The 23060-nt window shown below is 39.8% G+C and overlaps 1 protein-coding gene across 1 annotated transcript in view; it reads left to right on the top strand.

The window, feature by feature from the left end:
* LOC124159574 (aromatic-L-amino-acid decarboxylase) overlaps positions 1 to 23060 on the top strand; it is a 153330-nt gene that overhangs the window by 99529 nt on the left and 30741 nt on the right. Inside the window, exon 9 of the mRNA XM_046535471.1 lies at positions 22741 to 22802. Coding sequence (XP_046391427.1) covers positions 22741 to 22802 — 62 coding nt within the window. The remainder of the gene's footprint in view (positions 1 to 22740; positions 22803 to 23060) is intronic.

Consider the following 23060-nt stretch of genomic DNA (forward strand, 5'->3'; position numbering starts at 1 on the left):
GAAATGAAGGCTGCCGTTCAAAGCACACTAAATTTAGAAGACTTACAATAGCACGCAGGAAAATGCCTTCTTTTCTCCTTAGATATCTTACAAGCTAACACACCACTAAAATATAATCAAAAGGCTATTGAAAGAATCAGAATTGGCGGAGTACGGCGGAATTATGAAGTGGAATCACCCAATCCCTTCGCGAGGAGCTGTCTCTTTAATCACATGTGTATCCGCCGGCACTCATACCATTCGTTGCAATAAATCAGCCAATGCACATTCATTTTAAGAGGAGAAAGCGTGTAATGGTTAAAAAATAGAGAAAGCAACCTGAACGAGGAAAAATGAAATGAGGATAGCCTTTCATAATTTTTTGAAGCTGCTTTTATGGCTCGGCATAATCAGAAGCTGCTTTTATGGCTCGGATGGCTACAATGCTGATTTGTTTCCAGGAAAGAGCCACTTTCCCAGATCAGAATAATTGATGCCCTGAGGTAAAATTCCGTGTACGAACCCCATATGGCGGCAAGTAAAGATGGCCGCAAGTATCCACTACAGTCGCATCTTCACTCCACAAGACACCATTTCAATTTTCTTCGCAATAATTGAAAGCCCTTGTCATGCAGTTCGGGTGCAATGGTCAAGTTTGGTGCTGTGCGCGCACCCTGAGGAGAAAATCCCAGGAGCAGGAGCACAGGGGCTGTGACGGACCATGGTTGCCTGGGATCACGGACGACAGTTTACGCTACCCTTTCCTTCATTGTGGTCGCCTGTAGAGAACTGGTACGGTGCAGTTCCTCAAGATGCCAAATAAGACGATGGAAGGTGCTCTTATTCATTTCGTGCAAGTTGTAAGTGTGATAAATACACAAAATGTGATGAAAGTTGACTAGATGTCCACAAACATATCTTTAAACGCAGTGAAAAGGGAATGCGTGAGTATATTGTACAGTTCAGTTCACATTTGTTTTCTCAATTTCAATTTAAAAATGCGAATGAAGTGTCTAATACCTAATTAAAAATACGTGCAATAAAAATAAGTAACTAAGCAATATACAATCATGATAACTTTGTTTCGGAATGATGCAAAGATCGAAGCACATGGTTTTACTCTATACGATTTTTTACAGGCAGTCAATTTGCTAGAGAGTTTAGTAATTTTTTGCCTTTTGAAACTTGTTCCCTAAATGCTCTTATTTTGCGGTATTAATTCGATTACTGCTGTCCATATTTAAAAAAAATGGTTCAGGCATAGAGTGAACGTTAACTATGAGCGTCATCCTTATTCGTGGAGCAATATACAGACTGTAAATGATCAGTAAATGTTTTATATTTATCAATGAAACTCAGGTCAAAAAAAGAGACATTTTAAAATTACTTGACTATTCGGAACTGAAAAGGATTTCAGATGCATTTCCCGGAGTTTAACCCTTTCGAGACGGCGCGGCGGAGTTTTCGTCTTAGCATGACTGCTGTACTTGGAGGGCAGTTCGTTAAGAAGGGTCTCGCTGAACCTTTTTCGACCCCTCCACGCAGGGACTTCGCATTATCTCGGACTCAGTGAGTAGTTGTGCTCCCTCCTTTCCGGGTTTACGACCATACCTGCGGCATTGGTTCGCGGTCAACTTATGCATTGCTTATATGTATTTAGCAAATGGATAATTGTTGCTTGCACGTAAATTGCAGACTTTGAATTGAATTCCTCATTTTTATCTGAGCATTGTCAAATTTTAAACGAAGTTCTAAGGCCATTATTAACGCATTTAACGCAGCAACAATTTCCATGTTGATGTTTATACATAACACGAGATATAAGTTAATATTTGTCGTAGAATTTCGTTTAAAAATTGTAAACGCTGCTCAAAAGACAAATAATTCAATTCTTAGTGTATATTTCTTGAGAAATGAACAAATATTTATTTCGAAATTTGACTGTATAAACAATTGAATGACCGCTGTCCCGTACCGCTGAGAGGGGTTATAAAAGACGAAGGGTCCGGGTACCTGCTCCCGGATTCCGAGGGTTAATCCTAAACCCCGAAGCGTTGGGTCCCGAGACAAAGACGTCGTAAACCCACGACCGTCCTAAAAGGGGGGGGGGGGAGCTAGAAAACGTATATATATATATATAGGCTTTCGATGTCCTGGCTGGGAAATTCTCACACGTATATATACGCCCGTCGTCTTCCGGGTCAGGAAACGTCCACATGTATATATACGTTTACAGTAGGGAAAAGGTTAAATGTTTCACCGTTAGAATGAAGTAAATAAAATAGAAATCGGACCATTAGGAGTTCCGATACGAAGCAATTTAGCGAACAGTTGCGGCCAGCTTTAATGACCGCCATTTTGGTTTAGGCACTGAAGTTGAAGAGGCTCCTTATCTGTAATGCTACCTTTTGGCATCAATTATGACAAAGAAAGTTCAGTTTACTATAAAACATGAAGTTACAATAATTTTAATGGCAATCCAAGCGGTCTCAACTTCTGTCCGAGCCGTCGCACAGTGGACGGAAATCGGAAAAAGCCGGACTAAATTACAAAAAGCTTTTTGTGAGTTATAAGCTTGAAACGTCGCAGGCATACTAAAAAATGAATGGAATTTATGGATATGTACTTCATTTGACATAAATCCCACCCGTTATTGAGATACAGAAGCTCAAACGTGAGCAAATTTCCATAAAAACGCCCGTCTTCAATTTTCTCTTAAAAAAACTTCCAAATGAGGTAGATAGTTAAGTTATATATGGATTCTTGCGGAATAAAAATCCACATTATCAATTGCCATGGTATTTTTTCTTTTAATTTTCCGTAATCTTAAAGAATATCATCGATAAATTCTTTCCATGCAGTTACAAAATGGCGGATACTGTTTTTCGACAAAGTTTAACATTTCGGTAGAGTTTCAAATGGGTTTGCGCGCGTCGGGAGTTGGATTAGCCGCGACGCGGTAAGGTTATTGGAACTGCATGGGTTTTAACGCTCAGCATTCACCGTTTTTATGTTTTGCTTCAAGAAACCGATTCTCAAATAGTCTCTGGTGAAGACAGTGGAGTATTTTCAGCCGAGGTAAGTGCACGTTTCATTGAAATCCATTTCGTTTTCTTTGAATACGATCGAAGACCATGCTTCTTTTAAAAGCGTTCAAACCTCGAAAAAGGGAGTTGTTTTGCTGGGACTCATACAAAAAGACCTATCAGAAAGACACCAGCTTAAACTTTTATACCTTCTTTACTCCCCAAATCTGACCCCATCTGGAGTAAAGAAGGTAAAAGAGTCTCGTTTAAGCTTCTGTATCTCTGTAACGGATGGGATCTATATCAAGTGAAGTGCATATCCATAAATCCCATTCAATTTTGTGTATACCTTTGAAGTTTCAAGTTTATAACTCACAAAAAGCCATTTTGTAATTTAGTCCGGCCTTTTCCGATTTCCGCCCACTGTACGGCGCGCATATTTTCATTGGCTCCTCACATTTCCAATCAAATCACTTGCCTGGATAGGTACTTGATTTGGATGGTCGCTGTTGAATGACAATGGCGTGGAGGTCAGAGTTTCATTGTGAGGGCTGTAGGGCTGGAGGGGTGTAAGGGTGGCCCGAAAAAACTTATTTTCTTATTTAGAAGTTGTAACAGCGCGGAAAATTTACCAATTGTATAAACAAAAAAAATGAAAATCGGTTGCTGTCATTCGATTTTGATAATTTTTTTGTCGACACAATTCGCAGTTTTTCAGCTCTATTACAGCATTGAAATTAGAAAATTAGTTTCATCGGCGCACCCTATCGGGTGTGTCCAAATATTTTCCGGGAGGGGGGAACAGTGTCATGGCATGAGGTCACTTGGTACGTACATCCGAGAGCTTGGCGTGAGTGAAAAGTCTCAATGAAATCCAATTTAGCGCTTTTGTTAAAAACAAGTTTAATATCCTATTTATAAAATTACAATCTTCTGTGATACATTGTCACATTATAAACACCATATCTCTCTTTTTCCTTAAACTGCCTATGGAGTGAACAAAGTAATCGAACAAGAGTTATAATTATCAAAAAAAAACATTGAGTCGAAATGACTCTTTTCCCTGGTGACGAGGGGAATGTCGTCCATTTTTCGCGATGCACAAGGGATTAAACCGTTGGAAATCTCGAGGAGATTTCACGAAAAACGAAACGCACACAATCACATTTCACTCCATTTTCCCTAGAAAATGTCGCGGGAGTTTTGAGGAGTACCAAATAAAGTGCTTGAAATGCAATAAGAAGCTGTGAGTAGGTAAAGTCCTCAAATTCAACTCGCATACATTTCAGATACAAACGTTTTTGCCAGTGGCGAAGCCAGGAATTCCGTTCGAGGGGAGGGGGGTCGGAAACCAGGGGGGAAAATTTTTGAAAAACAGAGTACCTACAACTAGTAAGTATAGGGTTTTAAACTAATTTTAACACTTCTAATAATCGAAAAAACTTCATTTATCAAAGATATGTTTTGAAAATCCATGATTTTTCAATCTTTTGTTTTCTTTTGAAGTAAATAATTGTGTTTTTATATTTCGGAGGGGGGGGGTGTCCGGACCCCTCGGACCCTCCCCCTGGCTACGCCACTGGTTTTTGAATGAATGAATTCATTACTCCAACTGAAATGTACACTTTTTCAACAACCAAAAATAAAGGGGAGCTTTAGGTAGCTTCAATGGTTAAAATAAAAAAACCAGCATGGAAGCTACCAGTTTCGTATTCTGAGAATCCGACCGACCGACCACATTCAAGGCAACGCCCTCCGTCTGACCACCGCAGGAATTCCCACTTATTATTTACCCCCCCTCTCTCTTCCTCCGCCACTCCCTCTCTCCGCCACGAATTGAGGCCCTCGACGCCCCATTAATGCTGGAAATTAATATTTGAGTTGCGAGGCAGAGGAGGCCAGCGCAGGGTGAACGGTGAGCATGGACACCTCTCGACATGGCGTCGAATGCAATGAAATAGGGTAGTTTCCTTCATCGAAATGCATTGATTGCGATTCTTTACCCACCATTAGTGTATTCATAATATACAAATTATTTGGTTTTACAAAACCCAGTTTAGATGAATAGCAATGGTTAATTTTATCCTCATTTGAAAAAGGCCAGATTGGCGCCCATGCGATTCCACTCCATGTGACGTCACAAGGACCTAGTTTCTATACGAGTAGATAGGAGTTTTACATCGTCTGGGATTACCAATACATGCATGGGACACAGACTTCAGGGAAACATGCCTTAATAATCACCTATTAAAACTGGCTAAGGTCGGAAAGTTTTCTTCGTTTGGTAGGGTATTAATAATCCTTATTTAAGCCAAGCGCTACCTGCTAGCAGGGTACTCTGCTACCTGCTAGCAGCCTGCGTCGTATCAGCGCTCAAAGCGTCGCTCCAAGGTCATCTCTCACGGCAACAGCTGGAACCAGAAATACGTCACACGGACCTTTCCCAGCATTCCTACTTAGACGTCGCGTTTTCGCGCGCTTGCATATTTTCACTTTTCATTTAATCGCGAAAAATAGATATCGTCATTCAAAAATCTAAGGGCGTGAAATGCGTACTCCAGGAGTAATAATCTTTCGATTAAGGAAAAAAAATAATGGGAAACCACCCTATTGAGGCCTCGCCTCGCGAAAGTACAATGGCTTACATGAAAAATGAACGATTTCAAGCTCTCTCGGCGTGCTCCTTAAAATACATTATTATCAGGTTTTACTCCGCGTCCAAGGCGGACGACGCGACGTCTCTTTGGAATTTTTTCCAGCACTCTTCTAGGCTGAGGTTACGGTAGCAGTGGAAGATATCGGAAAAGACGATCGAAGAAACTGGTGATTTTGAATCTTCATCCCTATGAAAGAAAATCGATCGTGGAGAATTGTTTAGGTTTAAGAAGACACTAATCTTTGTTTAGGCATATACAGCTTGTGTCACGGCTAATCTGATTTGATGGTTTGGACACGTAAGGACTGAGCAGCGCATAAAGAATTCGCACCAACCGGAGCAACCACAGCTAGTGATGGTCCAAATCTGTTGTTTCGCTGGTGTCGATCACAGTTCATCATTCATTTAAATACCAACTATGAATGATCGATCGTAAATCACTGCCTATCTTCGGTACAACTGATCTCAATCACGATCAATGTCGGTCCCTTAGTACGTAAATCACGACTTTTCGCGACTGGAAACTTTTTCTTCATCGAGAACTACCTAGACTGACCTCTATCCTGAATTATCGACTTTGGTCGCGTCTTACTAAGGACCGATTCAATCGATATTGTCGACGATCCAGGGCTGGGCAATATTGCAAATACGAGTATTCAAAAATATACAAACAAATTAAGAGGTAAGGAAAGATAGGGATAGGAACACGTAATAGAAAAAGGGCGTGGACAACGGTGCTGTGGTGAATAGAAAAAGCCAAAAACAGAGGGTAAAAATGTGGCCGAACTGGGACTCGAACCCAGAACGTTCCAGTTGCCGGCCGTAGGTATTTGAAATGTATTTGTAATTTCAAATACTCCTCGGCCTGAATTTTACCTAGCCCTGCGACGAGATATATCGGTTGTTAATGACCGACACGAACGACATCGGTCCTGAACGGCTCAAAGATTGTGATCTCGTTCGTCAGTCGATCTTACAAAATATCTCGATTACGCTTGCCGCTCGATGACGACCGACCACACACACGACGATCACCAGCTCAAGGAAAGAGCAAATCCCTACATGATTTCACATAGGAATAGTGACGGGCACTGTGCGAGTGAATCAGTTCAAATGTGCGACTCAGCAGATAGAGCTGTCAGGTGAGAGTGTCTTATTTGGTGAGTCGCAATTCCCTCCCCTGAGCCACAGACCACACGCGACTCCCTCCGCACACACACTGTGCGGAAAGAGTCGCGTGTGAGAGGTAGAAGTTGGCACCATACGCACACGACTCCCATCGCGCACAATGTGCGCTGGAATTGTGTGAGGCAAAGTCACGATTCTCGGCGCCCATGACTCCTTCAGCGCACTCTGTGCGTGTTGGAGTCGTGAGCGGTGGAAGTCGGACTCCATGCGACTTCTTCCGCAAACATTTTCCGTTTCAGGCTCATCGCACGCTTTGCGGGTCAAAGGAAGCACATGGGACTTTTTGCTGGTCGCCAACAGTTCATTTTTTCACGACGCTTGAAAGATTCTCCTGATTCATTTTCTGCGTATTTCTCTAAAGAATCTCACATGACCCTTATCGTTATTCTCTCTCCTGCATGTTTCATGCATCGTGAAAGAAAAATGGTGGAAGATGCTCATGTAAAAGGTTTCGGCAACGGCAAAATTTATGAAAGTAATACGAGAAAAAAATGAAAATTTGTTCTTACATGAACAACTAAGATTAATAGATGAAATTAATTATGATTTGTTAACATGGTCATGTAGTTTCGAAGAGAATATTTTTTTACGACGGAATTGTTTGAATTGCCGTCATCTCTAAGCACAGGAGACGGAATACATTTTCCGTCTTCCATGAAAGATATAACGTATCGGCAGAAATGGTTCCTCAGTTATATCACCTGTTAAGTCCGTTTTACACGGGGCACGGAATTGCGCAGGTTAGAGCTGCATTAATTTCTAAAATGGCGCGGAATTGCGCGAATGCATGAACGAAATTAGAACAGGGGCTATTTAGCCGTCTCGCATCCACGCATTCTCGCATGTATTCTAGCAATTCACCGCTTTACACGACGCAATTTTGATTGCGCCTTCGCATGTACGTCAGATTGCGTAATTCCGTTTACCGTGTAAAACGGCCTTTATACATTGTGACTATGCAACACGTGATTGATTTGAAATCAATTTTTCAAATTGAGATCTAGGAAATGTTGCATTTTAAATTTTCGCTCCAAAATCCTCCCCTCACCACCTTCCCCTTTCTTCCACTCCCCTCTTCCCCCTCCCCTCAACCCAGAACCGCTTTGCTGAGTCGCACTATGCGAGCGGCTCTCTGGAGTGTGCTGTGAGCGGTGAGGCAGCTACACAAAAAGAGTCGTTTATGCCATCACTACATAGGAAGTCCAACTCACACATTTGGCCGGTTTTCAAAAATGTCCGTTGCGCGGCGATGAACGCAAGAGCGATGCTTTTACACTCAATAACTGTGAACTCGTGAAGCTAAGAACTGAAGAGAAATAAATTCGATAGGTTCTATCATCAATAATCCTAGGATTGGTTTGACGCAGCTCTCCACTCTATTCTCCTCTCAGCTGATCTTTTCACACCTACGTATTTCTTCTCTTTCACATCCTTCTTTACTTGTTCCATATATTTTGTTCGAGGTCTTCTTTTTCCGTTCTTGCCTTCCACTTGTCCCTCGACGATTGTCTTCATCAGGCCATCATGTCTCTAGATTTGGCCTATAAGGTTGTATGATTTTCAATTATAATCGGCGCAAAGGGGTCCTTTAGAAGGGAATACTCAAAATTAAAAATTTGTTTTCGTTATTTTAAACCAAAAACATTTGAATGAAAGACACACCTGCCAATTTTCAGAGCTCAAATTCGATTTTGAACCGAAATAGGTAGCTTTAAAAGTCCATTAGGAGCTTTAGCCACGCCCACGACACGAAACGTATTTCTATTGGCTGACGCCGCGTGAACCTCATGAATGCCGCGTGAGTAACGCTAGAAGAAGCCGTAAACACATTGAGTTCGTGGAAATAGTGGCCAAAAGTTTATCGCCATGGAGAAGGAAAACGTCAATTTTGTTCTGGCTGATTCCCGAAATCTACTGACATTATTGACAGAGAGACAGAACATTTTTTGCCTCAAAACGATTCATCTAATTGAAATGAAACTTTTTTAAGATGAAATGTTTACAGTTTTGAGTGAGAAAGTAATCACGGCAATTATCGTGGATGCTTTAATTTGTGGACATACCATCGAAAGTCTTTAACTTATTACTGCTTATTAGTTTCCGGGTGTAAATTATAAAATAAAAGAACAAATCATCACAATAAATATTTTTCCCCTACCAGCTGTTTTCTTTCCCTCTGAAGGGAGGAAATTCGGGGCTTTCTCCGTTTCTTTCAGGATTAGCATTCAAATTTATTTGGAACGGCATTTTTTAATCAGAGGCCTCGCTTTGGTCACCCTATGTTCCTTGTAATTCTTCTAGTCAGTTTCGTACAATAAATAATGGTTAACAAGTGTTATCAAAATGAAAGAGTAACTCAGAGATGGGGATATTTACATGGAAGTATCCATCGGTACACTTATATTTACACCAGAGTTACAAGTACAGTCACTTTCAAAAGTTTAGGGTAAATTTTGTGGCACCACTTCTGCTTCTCAAGGAAATTTATAAATATGTAGTATATAGTATCCTCTACTCCTTCCGTAGTTTTTTTCCTGCGCTCCGCAAACATTCCACTTGTGAGTGAATATATATGACCTCTAACGGATAAATTATTTTGTAACTGAAAATTGATTATTCCGCTCCTATTTATGGAGGATGTAATAATTATTTAGTGTAAAGTTACTGCATACTTGCTCCGGTTTTCTCCCTTAGTTATTATAATTCTTATTATGTAGTTCCTTTTGTGTGAACGCGGTGGCCTATAGCGGCCAATGCTTTGAGCTGAGGTAGTGAAGGTTGAGGGTTCGGGGCTGTTTCTCATAACTTTTTATCAGCTAGTTTTATTACTTATTTATAGTTATTTTACAATCGTAATGTCAATGTCATTGCTATTGTATTTTTATCAATGGTAATGCAGCTTTTTGAAATTAGGAAAAAAATGGTGGATAAAATCCTGGCGTTGTCGTTAACGTACAGTTCGAAGTCTGGCGAACGGAGTCACACATTAAATTTTATTATTTGACACTTATTCTGTTTCGATTAATCATAGTTCAAACTATGTGCTAGTATTCATTCGGCGTGCACTTGCCTGCGGTTTCTCCATGTTGTTGTAAGATTTGAAAAGTTATTCGCGTTTATTTTTTACTATTTGTTCTTATATTTGTCAACATGGCGGTAGGTACCTCCTGGTGTCCAATGTGCTTATTTCTGCTTTTTGCGAATAAAACGATACCATTGTATTTCCTGGAATACAAATTTGAGAATATTATGCATTACTTTGAACTATTTGACATTACATTAGGTTAGAGTCGAAGACTCTTTCCGTTGCAGTGGTTGGCTTTCAATGCACAAGATAAAAATAAAGAGTGAAAACCGGGGCAAATATGCTGTAAATGCACCAGAAATAATCATTAAATCCAAAATTAATTGAAGCAGAATGATCACAGCAAAAAATATTTTTCTGGTGTTTAACGAGAGGTAAATTCACATCCGACACACAACAGTATGCATAAGGTTTCCTGCCACTCATTTAAAACCCTCCGTTTCATATACTATTTATTTATATTGGAAATAACGTCGACTACAATACGCTCCTTATGCAGCCACTGCAATTATCATGAGGTTCACACGCCATCAACAAGGCGTCGCCCGAGAAATGTGGTTTTGGCGCGGAATTCAAGTTGAAACTTAGAACTGCTCGAGGGGCGAAATTCATGAAAATGGGAAAATTAAATTTAAAAAATTCAGGAAGGACTGCTCCAGGCATCATTACTTTCAAAAACTGTCTGCTTTCCAAGCAATGCTCCACCGTCTACTATCAATTCCTATGTCGCTACTAAATATTCAAAAAGATCTAAATGTCATTAAACAAAAAGCCATCTATAAGGGTTACAAAACCGTTTTTTCTCCAAATACAAAGACGTCATCCCAAGTCTGGAAAAAAATGGTGTTTCCAAACTTGAGTGCGAATGTTCCGCAGTTTCTAGTGGAAAAACTGGCTGGAAATACAGAGAAAGACTAAAAGAGCACGTAGCTTGTTTTAAAACACCTGATAGACAAAGCCCACACCAGTGATTTTTCCTTGGAAATCTTGCATTGTGAAGGCCCCAGGCTAAATTCTCCGGAGCAAGTGGAAATTTTAAAATCTGTAAAATCCAATAGTGATATTGTTAATGACCTTCTCTTTACCTCTACTTATGCTCATAAACATGGAAAATTTTGTACTCGGTTAATGTCCTATTGTATTCTTCCCGCTCTCCCCTACCTCTCACTCCTTTGCCCACCTTTCACTGCAATTAGTCAGCTTGGGTGCACCGACCCTGTCTTCCTCCTCATCCTCTCACGTCCTCTTGGCTTTTACAACCAGGGGAAGACCCAACCCCTCCCCTTCCACCCTCCCAACCTCCCCCCACCTCTACAGTTTCCCCCCCACTCCTGATTTATACGAGCAGGTACTTAAGATGATCTATCCATGTACTCCTCGCCTGAGGATGACGCAGTGTGTCGAAACCATGGCAGTGATCTAATAAATATTTTATGTGGAAAAACATAGTTTAATTTTCATTCACTATGAATAAAGTCCATAAAGTAACGCCTCAAACCATTAACTTCATGAACGTTATAGCTTGGGCAGAAAGACGTGATTACTTTTCGGTAACACTGATGGAGAGGAAACGGGATAAATTGCAAATAAAATTATCTTATACATTAAGGAAACATAAAATACAAAAGGTTTACTTATTTTTAGTCACATTAGAATTTGCAAAAACATATTTTTATAAACATTCTCCACTAAACTGATGCCGAAAGATAGGACACTTCCATCGTATAGAAATTACCTCTCACCAAACAAAAACTGATAGGGCAATATTCAAATGATGCAAGCTCTTCTGCTGTAATTTTTGGTCCTGGAGCAACCGAAGTCCCTCTTATAACGTCTGCAATTTTCTGGACAATTCCCAACCGGGGTTCTTACATAACTTTCTTGAATTTCTGAATCAAGGCTTTACCCACATATGATGGTATATTGATATGATCACTTTCCACAATTCCAACATCTTCCACAGCTGCCACAAGGAGCGAGGCCGTACCCAGGATTATAACTAGGGGGGCAAAAGATTGTCTAAGGGGGGGCAAGCCAAGTTGTGACATTTAGCGTGGAAAAGGTGAATTAAACCAACATTTTTAGAAAATTATGACAGCACTTTATTATTTTATGAGATTATTTCCTAGTTTTATTTTAGTTATATATCTTATAATAATATTTATCATTATTCGTGGGTTTAAAGAAAATTTGTTGAATACTTCCGTTTCAATTCAGTACTTATTTGGCTTAAGGCTTAAAGACTTAAGCAATTTTTGCTTCTAGGGGGACCCCCCCCCCTGCCCCTTGGTGGGTACGCCCATGACAAGAACTTCTCTTACCTCTAGCGTTGAAGTTCTCCCTCACAGTTGCTATACTGCTTCTTCATAAAAAACGAACCAAAAACCACTATCAATTTCGCTTTCACCTCAACTCCATTAAATTGTTCATGTGAAACTAAGGTACAAAATTGAGAGCTCTTATGCGACGGTCAGAAAGAAAAATGGGCAACAATGTGAAGAATTAACAAATTAAAATAAATTTTGTAGACACGAAAGTAAAAAAAATCTGGGACAGTAAGCGATTCATACAATTTAAGATCTTCGTATGTGTAACATCTATATAATACCCTGCGAGCCACCTCTAGGATGTTTGGCAGGGGGTGATCAATCACCAGCATGCAGCATGCAATTGGACTCCCACATGCACACCACACAGTACAAAAAAACGTCACGCATTCTAACAATTTATACTACCATTAGCTATTAGAAATTATATTAACATTAAGAAACATGGATTAAGTTTGACATAAGTAAGTAGGCTACACTACAAGTCATCTAATCTATTTATGAGTTCTATCGCTGCCATTATAATCTCTTATTGATCGTGGAAAAAAAAGACATTCTGAATCTGTCTGTTCTACAGTCTATCTATCTTATTTTATTTACATGATGTGATCTACCGTAGTATGTTGGCGTTCGTAATATATAGCTAACTTCGTTAGAAAAGACACATTTCTTGAATTTATCCAAAAGGATTAGTTTTTTTTTTTCAATCTACGGTCTGACAGAGATTCCCATCCGAGTTTATCTAACACGTCACTTACACTATCAAAGCTATCGTAACGATTTTTCACGTACCTGGCACCTCTTCTTTGCACTCGTTCTAACTCTGTTATTAAGCCTATTTCATGAGGGTCCCGAACACGGAAAACATATTCTAAATGGGGTCTAACGAGGGAAAAGTAGCTAATTTCTCTCACTTTGTGGTCGCAATTATTAATATTATTTTACCAAAACCCATTTTACGATTAGCTTGAGCGGTTAATTCCCAAATATGTTTATTCCACGATAGATCAATATTGAGTCTAACTCCTAGATATCTCACGGATTCAACTGCCTTTAATTGGTTGCCCCGAGTTATATAGCTATGTTGTAGGGAGTTATTCCTCATCCAGGAATTCATTACGACGTATTTTTTTCAAATTTAATTTTAACTGCCGTGCATCGCATCACTCTTGGATAGCAGCAAGGTCCTTCGTTAGTTAATCCCTGTTTTTACTGGAACGTATTTCCCTGTAAACTACAGCGTCGTCTGCGAATAATCATAGCTTACTGTGTACTACTTCGCCAATGCCTTTTATATAAAGAAGGAATAGGAGTGGGCCAATGACACTATCCTGAGGGACACCAGAAGTGACTCTAACCTCGTTGGAGACTGCACCGTTTCAGTTCAGGAGATTTCAGTTTCATTGCTAACTTTCCGTTGGGTACTATATAAAATGCTTCATGAAATCAAGAAAAATTGCGTCTATTGCAATATTGCCATCTCCGGAGACTAAAACATCGTGGACAAAAAGCCCTATCTGGGTTTCGCAAGATCTGCTTTTCCTGAATCCATGTTGAGTTCTCATTAACAAGTTTTGCGCGCCTAGGTGTTTCATTACTGAGCTGACAACGATATTTTCAAGGGCTTTGCATCCGATGGACGTTAAAGATTTCGGTCTGTAATTACATGGCTGCTCCTCGTCTATACTTTTGAATATTTTGCGTCACGTTAGCATTTTTCCAGTCATTAGGTACTTCGTGTTACTTGATGGATTTACTGAATAACAACTGCAAGAATGGGGCAATTTCTGAGGCTAGTTCTTTATACACGTGAGACGGGATTTCGTCTGGACCAGGTGATTTATTTGGACATATTTGAAGATATTCAATATATTTTCTATTCCGTGCTCCCTAATGTCAATAGGTGGCATCTTTCGTAGGCAGAGATTGTCAATTGTCTCGGATGAGTTCTCAGAAGGCTCGGTGAACACGCTCTTGAAGTAGGAATTTAATAAATTGGCTCTGACGGAACATGAGCATAAAGATGCGCAAAGCGATAAAATTGGCATTGAAATGCAGTTTAAACTTAATCTGTTCGTCATATTTAGCCCTAAATGGATTTCTAGTTGCGTATGTTTTCCCTAATAAGAATCATTAAAATTAAACATTGTGTATTTCAGAACACATCCAAAGTGAACCGGGACACCTTATGTGGGCTCTGAAAGGTAATGAATGCAGTGTATCTTTCATAAAAAGAGCGATAAAAGGAAGACAGCCGCTTCAAGATGACGACCACAATGAGAAAAATGCATTGGCATACGCTAAACTCCCTTATTTCTCCGGAGTCACATATGGAATCGTTAGAATTCTTCAAAAAGGCAATATCAAGAATCACTTCTGCCCGGTAAAGAAAATTGAAAATATTCTATCTTCTCCGAAGGATAGCCATCCTCCCCTTCAATCCATGGTAGTGTATGAGGTTCCCCGCTGCTGCGGAAAAAGCTGCGTGGGACAGTGCAAGTGATCTATCTCCCAAAGGCTTAGAGAGAACGAAAGAGCGATGCAACTTCATGAATGGGACTCATCAGCGGTCGCTGAACATAACACCTCCAGCCCTGGGGATGAAACAACGTTTAACCATGCACGATTATTGGCGAATACGGAAGATTATTGTCCAAGCCTGATATGTGAATCCGTCGAGACAGCGAAATGGCCAAACAGCTTCAATAGGGAGGATGGATATAACCTCAGCCGCATATGCAGAGAGGGTTCCTGGCCCAATCTAAAGCCTGAATCACACGATCATTTTTTTCGTCGCGAAAGTGATCACTATCGAGATCACTTTTCCCGTCGCGAAAAGCAATCGCTCAAGTGATCATTTTTCTGAATCACACGGTCACTCCTGCCGTCGCTTTTCACTTCATTTCCAATATCACAGCTCGTTGTCATAGGACCCACAATACGAAAATATATAGCGTCATACGCCCTTAAAAAATACTCAAGACTTTTAATACGGTCCCATTATCATTGGGTTCATTCGTATTACGAGGTATCCTTAAGCCCCCCAGAACAAAATCCTGGATACGGCCTTGCCTGTTCCCCCCCTCCCCAGAAAGAAATCCTGTGTCCGCCCCTGCTCCTAATTACTGATGTATCGTCTCTCAGCAGTGAATGTACTTCTGAAGAAAGTAACAACGGTGTAGGATACTTCAAAATGTTTTGAAAATCTCTGCATTCGTATTTAGAAAATGAGGCAATTCATCTCCAATTTGTGGCCTCAACGCATAGAAAACTGAGCGAAAATTAAGGAGCGGTGATGGTCCGACGAATGCTACGACGTTGATTAAAGTTGAAAAGGAAGCAAATGTTCCACTATTTTTAAAGACGGGCTATAATTGCTAAACAAAATTGAAAAATTTAGTTGAAACAATCCAATGTACTAAATAAACATATAGTGCTATATATACTATATAAATAATAATATATTAAATGAATTATAAAATATAACATGCACGAATAAAAATGGTTTTCCTCAACCTTATTTAATCCAGAAAAAAAGTATTACTAATAATCTCTGCTGAAGGTAATAAATATTTAGTAAAACCAACAGCATTGAACACGCACGTTATTTATTTCTATCAATTTAAGCGCAGTTCCGCAGATTGAGATAAGGCACTTCAAATACGAGGCAGTCACGTTCGATTACCTTTTTGCATCACTCCCATCCCCACATAACATATTGATACAGGTGTCACACTGTACCAACCCGCAAACCTGTTTCACCACGAAACCACTTAAATAGTATAGGGAGCCCTGATCTACTGCACCCAAAGGAGTACAAGTGGCCTCAAAATTAGTCGATGTCTCCTCCTCTTGGACCTCCTCTACCCTTGGTCCAGAAACATTGAGGAAGTCTGCCAATTGAGCTCCCTCATCGGGATCACAATTCCCCTTGAAGGGGACAAGCATAAATTGACCAATCCTTATAATTTTGATGGAATTTTTTAATTGAACAGGGGATGGAATTGGGTTTTTAACCCGCACACAGGAGAATAAATTCTCTAGCGAGTCCTGGCAAAACCTTGACGTTAAAACATAATGAAATGAACAATCATTTAATCGATAATGTTGTATTTGCTGCACAGTCTCTGTAGTCAATTTAATTCCAGTCTGGACAGGCTTCCTTTTGCCATCCCCAACACTCATCCTTTCACTTACTCCCACAAAGTATTTCAAAAATTGAACACTTGTCTCATATACATCCAGTCTAAGTTTACTGAGAGCCATTACAGTGTTCCTTGAGCACATTAACTCAAACCACCTATCGAATTGCTCAAAAAACCAAGCGGTGGTGAGAAATTCATTATTCCAACCTAAGTGCACCACACAGTACCTAATTCCAGCAGCAACATCATGGCTCATCAGTTCTCTTGCAGTGCGCACCCTCATTTTTTGGTATTGCCCTACTTCCACATGGCCCTCGTTCAATTTGGGAACTATTTTCAGTTCCCTGCTCGCCTGCAATTCTACAGGTTTCCTCACAGGATCTAATGAAACTCTACTACTAGGTAAACCATTATACCTTACATCATCTTCATTAACATAAATAAATTTGCCATCAAGAAGGTGGTTGCGCGAATTCTTAATTATATGACAAACATCTACCATGAAATACACCTTTGAGCCAGTGTTAATTGGATGAGGAAAAGTATTTGAAGTTACTGAATACTTCCCACAAGTAACTCCGAACTCCCTCCATACAGCCCGATTACAACTTCCCATGTCACAAGTAGCACAAGTTACCAACAAGCCAATATCGAAGCACTTTTCAATTAAATTAATAATAATACCCTTTACATCATCGCTATTGAATGAATTGCCTGTGTAGTGGTAGCCACTGCTTGTTTCCACCGTGTAGAAACCCCAGCCAACATAAAAACCAAGGCAATGCGTAGCCACTGCCTCAGAAGGAGGCGGTGTCCGGTAACCAAACAAGGTTTTAGAGCTCCTGTCAAGCTCCACTCTTTCCTCAATGGCCATTTCATCCATTAACAGAACACACATTCTCTCCTTCTCATTCATGAAGTCCACCATAATTCGAAGGAATTCAAAAATCTTATCTTGGACTCCAGGATAAAACTGAAAACCCTCGAGCCTTCTGCTCAGAGTTTTATCACTGGGCAAGGGGTAATTTAGCTTTAAAATGCAATTATAGCCTTTGACACCGTACGCAAATCTCAGCTGTAGTGCACTTTTTACATTGATGTTTGACCACTTGTGCCCCTTCGTTGCTTTCATACCCAGCGCTAGTATTTGGTCGGGGTTGAGGAAGTCATTTAGGGCTTTAGTTGTCCTCTCCAATTGCTGCTCCAAAGTCCTCACCTTCCTTTGCAACGATTACGCTTTCGATTCCAGCCATTTAATTTTCTCATCCTCGTCCTCCTCTGTCTCTTCTGCCAAAGCTGGAGCACTAGCTTCAATGGAAGCTGTAGGTAATATTGGTTCATCCATGCTGGGGTCCAGGGATGATTCATTATCTGAAATATCCATGGATGATTCATAAATTGCAATGGTTTATTCTATGTGCAATCCGCCAAGTTTGAAGAGTTAAATATTAGAATCCTTAGCATAATAGCTTATGAAATAAAGAAATTTGTCCCTGGATGCCAATATTTTTCACTTGGATTTTTAAAACACAGGTTTCGATTGACTGATCACTAAGGAAAATACAATGGGATCTAAACTTTTTAAAAAAAAATTTAGTGATGCCTAATGCGTGGACATATATCACCACATTCCTTTATAACCAAATCTCATAAATATTTTCATCGCAGGTTTCACTAACATAGTTATTCAAGTCCACAGTCATCGACTACACAATCAACCTTTCATCCGTTCCTTGTTTACAATTATAATTGAAATAAATTAGCCATCTAGACCCTGAATTATGCCATCGCTCGTTACAGAGAGAGACTTTATTCGTGGATATCTTAAATACGTTTTTACCAATACTATATATACCAGATAAAATAGCATTTATACTCACCAATAAATAGGGAAGAAACATCTCTTTTTTTGGTGGCTTTCGAGGAGCTTTCGCGGGTCGGTGAGCGAAAATCTCTGGGATGGCAAATGTTTTAAGGAGTTTACGACCATCAGCTCTCTTATTTTCAAGGTGATGAGAACCGAAGTGAGCCTATCAAAAAGAAAGGAATCGTAAATTTTAATCTTCTAATCTGATTACAAATCAAAATAACACATGATGCATAAATAACATCAGCACATTATCTTTTTATTCAACGTTTTCCTTGTGAAAAACGTTCTCGGGCATTCGTTCATGAGCAGTTTGCAATCAGCGTGAAACATCAATATAATTCCGAATTCGCTTAGCATAAAACTGTGATCATTTACGTACTATCACTAACAATAGAATACTGTCTCATTCAAAGAAAAGTTTAGTGAACACTTACCTCGCATACCATGCTGTACGGCGTGGGCTTCTAAGCATCGCGGCGAATCTTAGCAATCCAAATTTTCTTCCGCTCGGGATCTGCAGGAAACCGAAATAACCTAAATCCCTTTTCCGATCGATTATTACATCCAACAGCACTACAGCAAGGCATGATTTCGCAGTCAACGAAATAGTTGCCTTGCAATGTGCGGATTTCGATCACTATTTAGATGAAATATGAAAATTAATTTGATCTGAACGTTTGTAATGCTTGTAAGATTTCAGGACGGAGTAAAGCGACCAGATAAAACGTTTCCGGAAGACACGAAATACTCGAGAACACCAGTATCAACCTGTCGCAAAGGAATAAACAAATAGATTGAGGAATCAAAATGGCGTCGGAGAACACCGTTGTCAGCAGAGGGCCCAACAATGGTTGTCAGAACCTTTAACATATATGGCCTTGACCATACGGCCATGCGTTCCGATTGGCTAATATGGGATTTTAGGGACGGTTTTAGCGACGGAAAAAGCGACCGGACGAGTGATGAAAAATAGCGATGGGAATCCTCATCACGATCGCGATCACGAAAAACATTTCGCGCAGATCATTTTGCGCAGTGATCGCGATATTGATCACTTTCGCGACGAAAAAAAATGATCGTGTGATTCAGGCTTAATCACCGACGGCTATCGCCTTCTGTGAAAATGCAAATCGGGTCAACAATGGGTTAACGAAACCTATATAAGCTCGGGACGAGAACGGTTTCCTTTCTCTTGATAACACTCCCAAGAGGAGGAGTCAAAACGTCGAGTAAGAAAATGTTACCAACGCAGCATTTTCCGAAAGGAACTTACCACATAGAAGAAAAAACTAAAATATTTCGGTAATATCTACCAGCAACAATTACGGTTCTTATTGACTCTTCTTTAGTATTAGTGCTATGTAGTTTCCTCATAAAATGTCCTTAACTTAACCAATGTATTACCATGCAGAGTTTCTCTTTATAATGTCTTAAATTCTTTAGTAATGGATTTTCCCAAATCACTTGATATATTTTAAAAAGGCCACTCTTCACAGTTCAGATTTTCTTTGTAGCCGCTGCTAGGAGAAGTTCTCAAACCTCCAGAGATGGCATGATTGATGATAGACAAACAAAATTGCATCTGATAAGCGTAGAATCTACATCGGCATCGAGATTTAACTCTGCAACTTTGGATGTACAAAGGGTAAGAAAAAAAAGACTTTGCTGTTCCACAAAATAAAATAAATATTTGCGACCGGTTTCGATACGGCGTATAGTCATCATCTGGCAGCCAAATATATATTTTATTTTGTGGAACAGCAAAGTCTTTTTTTTTCTTACCCTTTGTGCATCATGAAGGAGTTCCACCATGTTATGCCACCCACCATTCCACTTTTCTGCAGCTTTTGATTCAAGAATGCAATTTGCTTCTCCTTCATCCAGATGTTCTGCTGCCCTTAGAAAACCTACTTATGCACCGTGATGGCCTTCTTTTCTTATACACAGAGTTGACAGGTAGTATAAAATAAAGCGAAATCGGTTACAGAAGTGTAGCATTAAGTGTGTGAAAAAGACGCCCTCTCACATGTATCGGAAACGCTCATTACTCCTGTCGCGTACCTCATCTTTTTCAAGAATTTTACCAACACAGTTTATTGAAATATGTAGTCATGCTCCACACAACATCAATTGGCTGTGAAGGAAGACCGACTTCGGGCAGAATCTCTTAAACACACAAATAATGAGTGGTACCTTCAAAAGCAAGTTTTTGGCAATTGTAAACATCTTATGTACGCATCACGTAAAATTACCATTATTGTTTTCCTGCTCTTGATATAATAATTCTTCGGGTGATATTTCTTAATGCATGTTTAATTACATAATTTCAACGTTGATACATTAAAAAGAAACTGAAATAAGAGACAAGCTCCGCACTAAAGAGAAGGTGACGCTGAAAATGTTTTGCTCTTTGAGGCCCTTAAATAGGCGATGTCGGCAGAAAAAGGAAAAAGCAGTTAAAATAAGCATTTTTAAGCTAAATAAAATGCCTTAATATAATTTTTTCTTCCAAAGCATCACCCCTGAATGCGCTTTGAAGCATCTGAAGCTTACCAAATCTAACTCCCCAGGGAATGATCAAAATTTCACTGATACATTTGATGAATTTCAAGCATGATAGGTATAGTTCCTTTTCTTTGCTCTTATAGGTTATTCTAAAGAGTAATAAGCATTCACACATGCATTCAAATTCACAGCAATAGTCTAACATTTTCTAATTGTTTTCGACACAATACTACATTGATATAGAGACGCTCGAGTTGTTTTGGGACCTATGCATTGACGTCATTCGCCCCCCACTAACCCGGGCCCTATAATCAACCCTAAATTCCTTGGTCGCAGTGAAATTTTACAATAATTAAATTAGGAAAGGCAAGGATATTCTTATCGTTTCAAAATATGTTAAGCCACTAATTGGCTAAAATGAAAAAGATCATCAACAATCAACGTTGGTAGGAAAAAGATACATTGTAAACGGGTTTCTCGATAGCCTTCGCCAATAATTAACAGGATAATAGCGTTAAATCGCCGAAGGCCGAGATTAGGGCCGGAATAAGGCGTTACTCAAGTCTTGATCCCAACTCAAACTCTACTTAGACCCCACGTTGGTACAACGAGACCTCATGGCTAGTGCCAACTCGAATTGAGCGTCTAAGTTTGAAGTTGTCAATCGCCATCGACTCAAACTTGAGAAATGATATGTCTGTCGTGAAAATTCTTCAAGTAAAGCATTGCACTCCAGTAATTCTAGTTTTCTGATGAGTAGGAGGCACTCAATGAAAATAGTTTAGATATAACTGTACATTTCACAAAAATAACTTCATGGCAAGTCAGTTGAGTGCAAGTTAATGTCTAAAATAGGAACACTCACCCAAGGTCAACTCAAGTTTGAGATGCAAACCACAGAGTAAGGGGGAGGACTCAACATCGACTCAGGTTCTGGAGTTTTTTATCCTTGTCTAGGTATCTCCTAGACTAGCCATCGGTGGGTTAACATCATTTCTTCTTCTCTCTAGATGCGATGACAGTCTAGAACAATTGATAAACTGATTTTAGTGATATATTATTGCAATATCTATTACGTGTCTTCAGAAACATTCATTTTACATAATATTAAAAAAAACTTTAAATAAAAAGATCCATGTATTTCCATTTTTCAATCCCTCGACAATTAGGCAACCGCACTCGAGTTATATGACTTAAAAATTAAAAGAGAATAGCAGAATGAGAAAGATATTTCCCTCTTCCAAGCTTGTCTTTGCCAGAAATCAGCAAAAATCTTTCGATGAACTTTGAAATTGGGACCTAGTGAAGGACCCCATAAATTGAAAAATACACAATTTTTATGAATCACCCGAAAAATAGCACACTCCAAGTCTCCAACTAAATTCATTTTAAATTTTCGAGAAAACTAATTTTTAGCGAGATTCACGAGTCCAGAGTGCATGGCTGCCGTCCGAGGGGTCCCGGGTTCATAGTCTGGGTGAACACATACCACCAAAACCACCAAAGCACGACGAAGAACCCGCTCCGATCAGTTAAACTGCGAAAACCAACACCCACCCCCGTGACTTAGTGTGGAGAGAGGGAAACCAACTTTCGGATTGAATCGCGGAGTGAGGCTCGCGTCTAACTCGGAAATTCAGCACGAAGGTTAGTGGGGATAGGCGATAGGCATATTATCAATTGTATGCGAGCCGAATATGTGGCATTTGCGCATGGCTAATTGAATAAGTTGGTCACTCAATCCATTTCATCCACTGTATTCGGTACGCCCAGAACGGTTTCAACACTCACGTGACAAAGAGTAGAGAAAATGCAGCTTCATTTCCCCTAGAAATGTACTCGGGAATTTCCAGAGAGTGGAGAGGCTCTGCCGCCCATGAAATTATGCACGTGAATGCTATCAAACGTCGTCATGCCTTCCATCTAATAACAATTATGTCTCCTCTTCTTTCCGCACAGATTTCGCTTGGAAGGTGATCACGGAGATGGCCACGGAACTGCTGGAGACTTACGAGGCAGAGGTAAAAGAAGCCATTCTCTGGATTAATTACGAAAAATGACGGAAGAGGTCTTGATTGGTCTCTTTAGCTATTTTTCAATTTCACTCGCTTTTATTATGCCATCAACTCAAACTTTTCCATTGTTTAGATAGAAAATAGTCACAAGTTCCCATTTGTCCAGTTGACTACTTTCGATAAATCAATGATAAGTCAAATTTGTATTTCATTTCCACTGAAGGAAATGGAGATGAATACATTTCTCCTTCGTCGCCCTCAATT

This window comes from Ischnura elegans, chromosome 5 (genome assembly GCF_921293095.1).
Source record: "Ischnura elegans chromosome 5, ioIscEleg1.1, whole genome shotgun sequence".
Classification (NCBI taxonomy): Eukaryota; Metazoa; Arthropoda; class Insecta; order Odonata; family Coenagrionidae; genus Ischnura; species Ischnura elegans.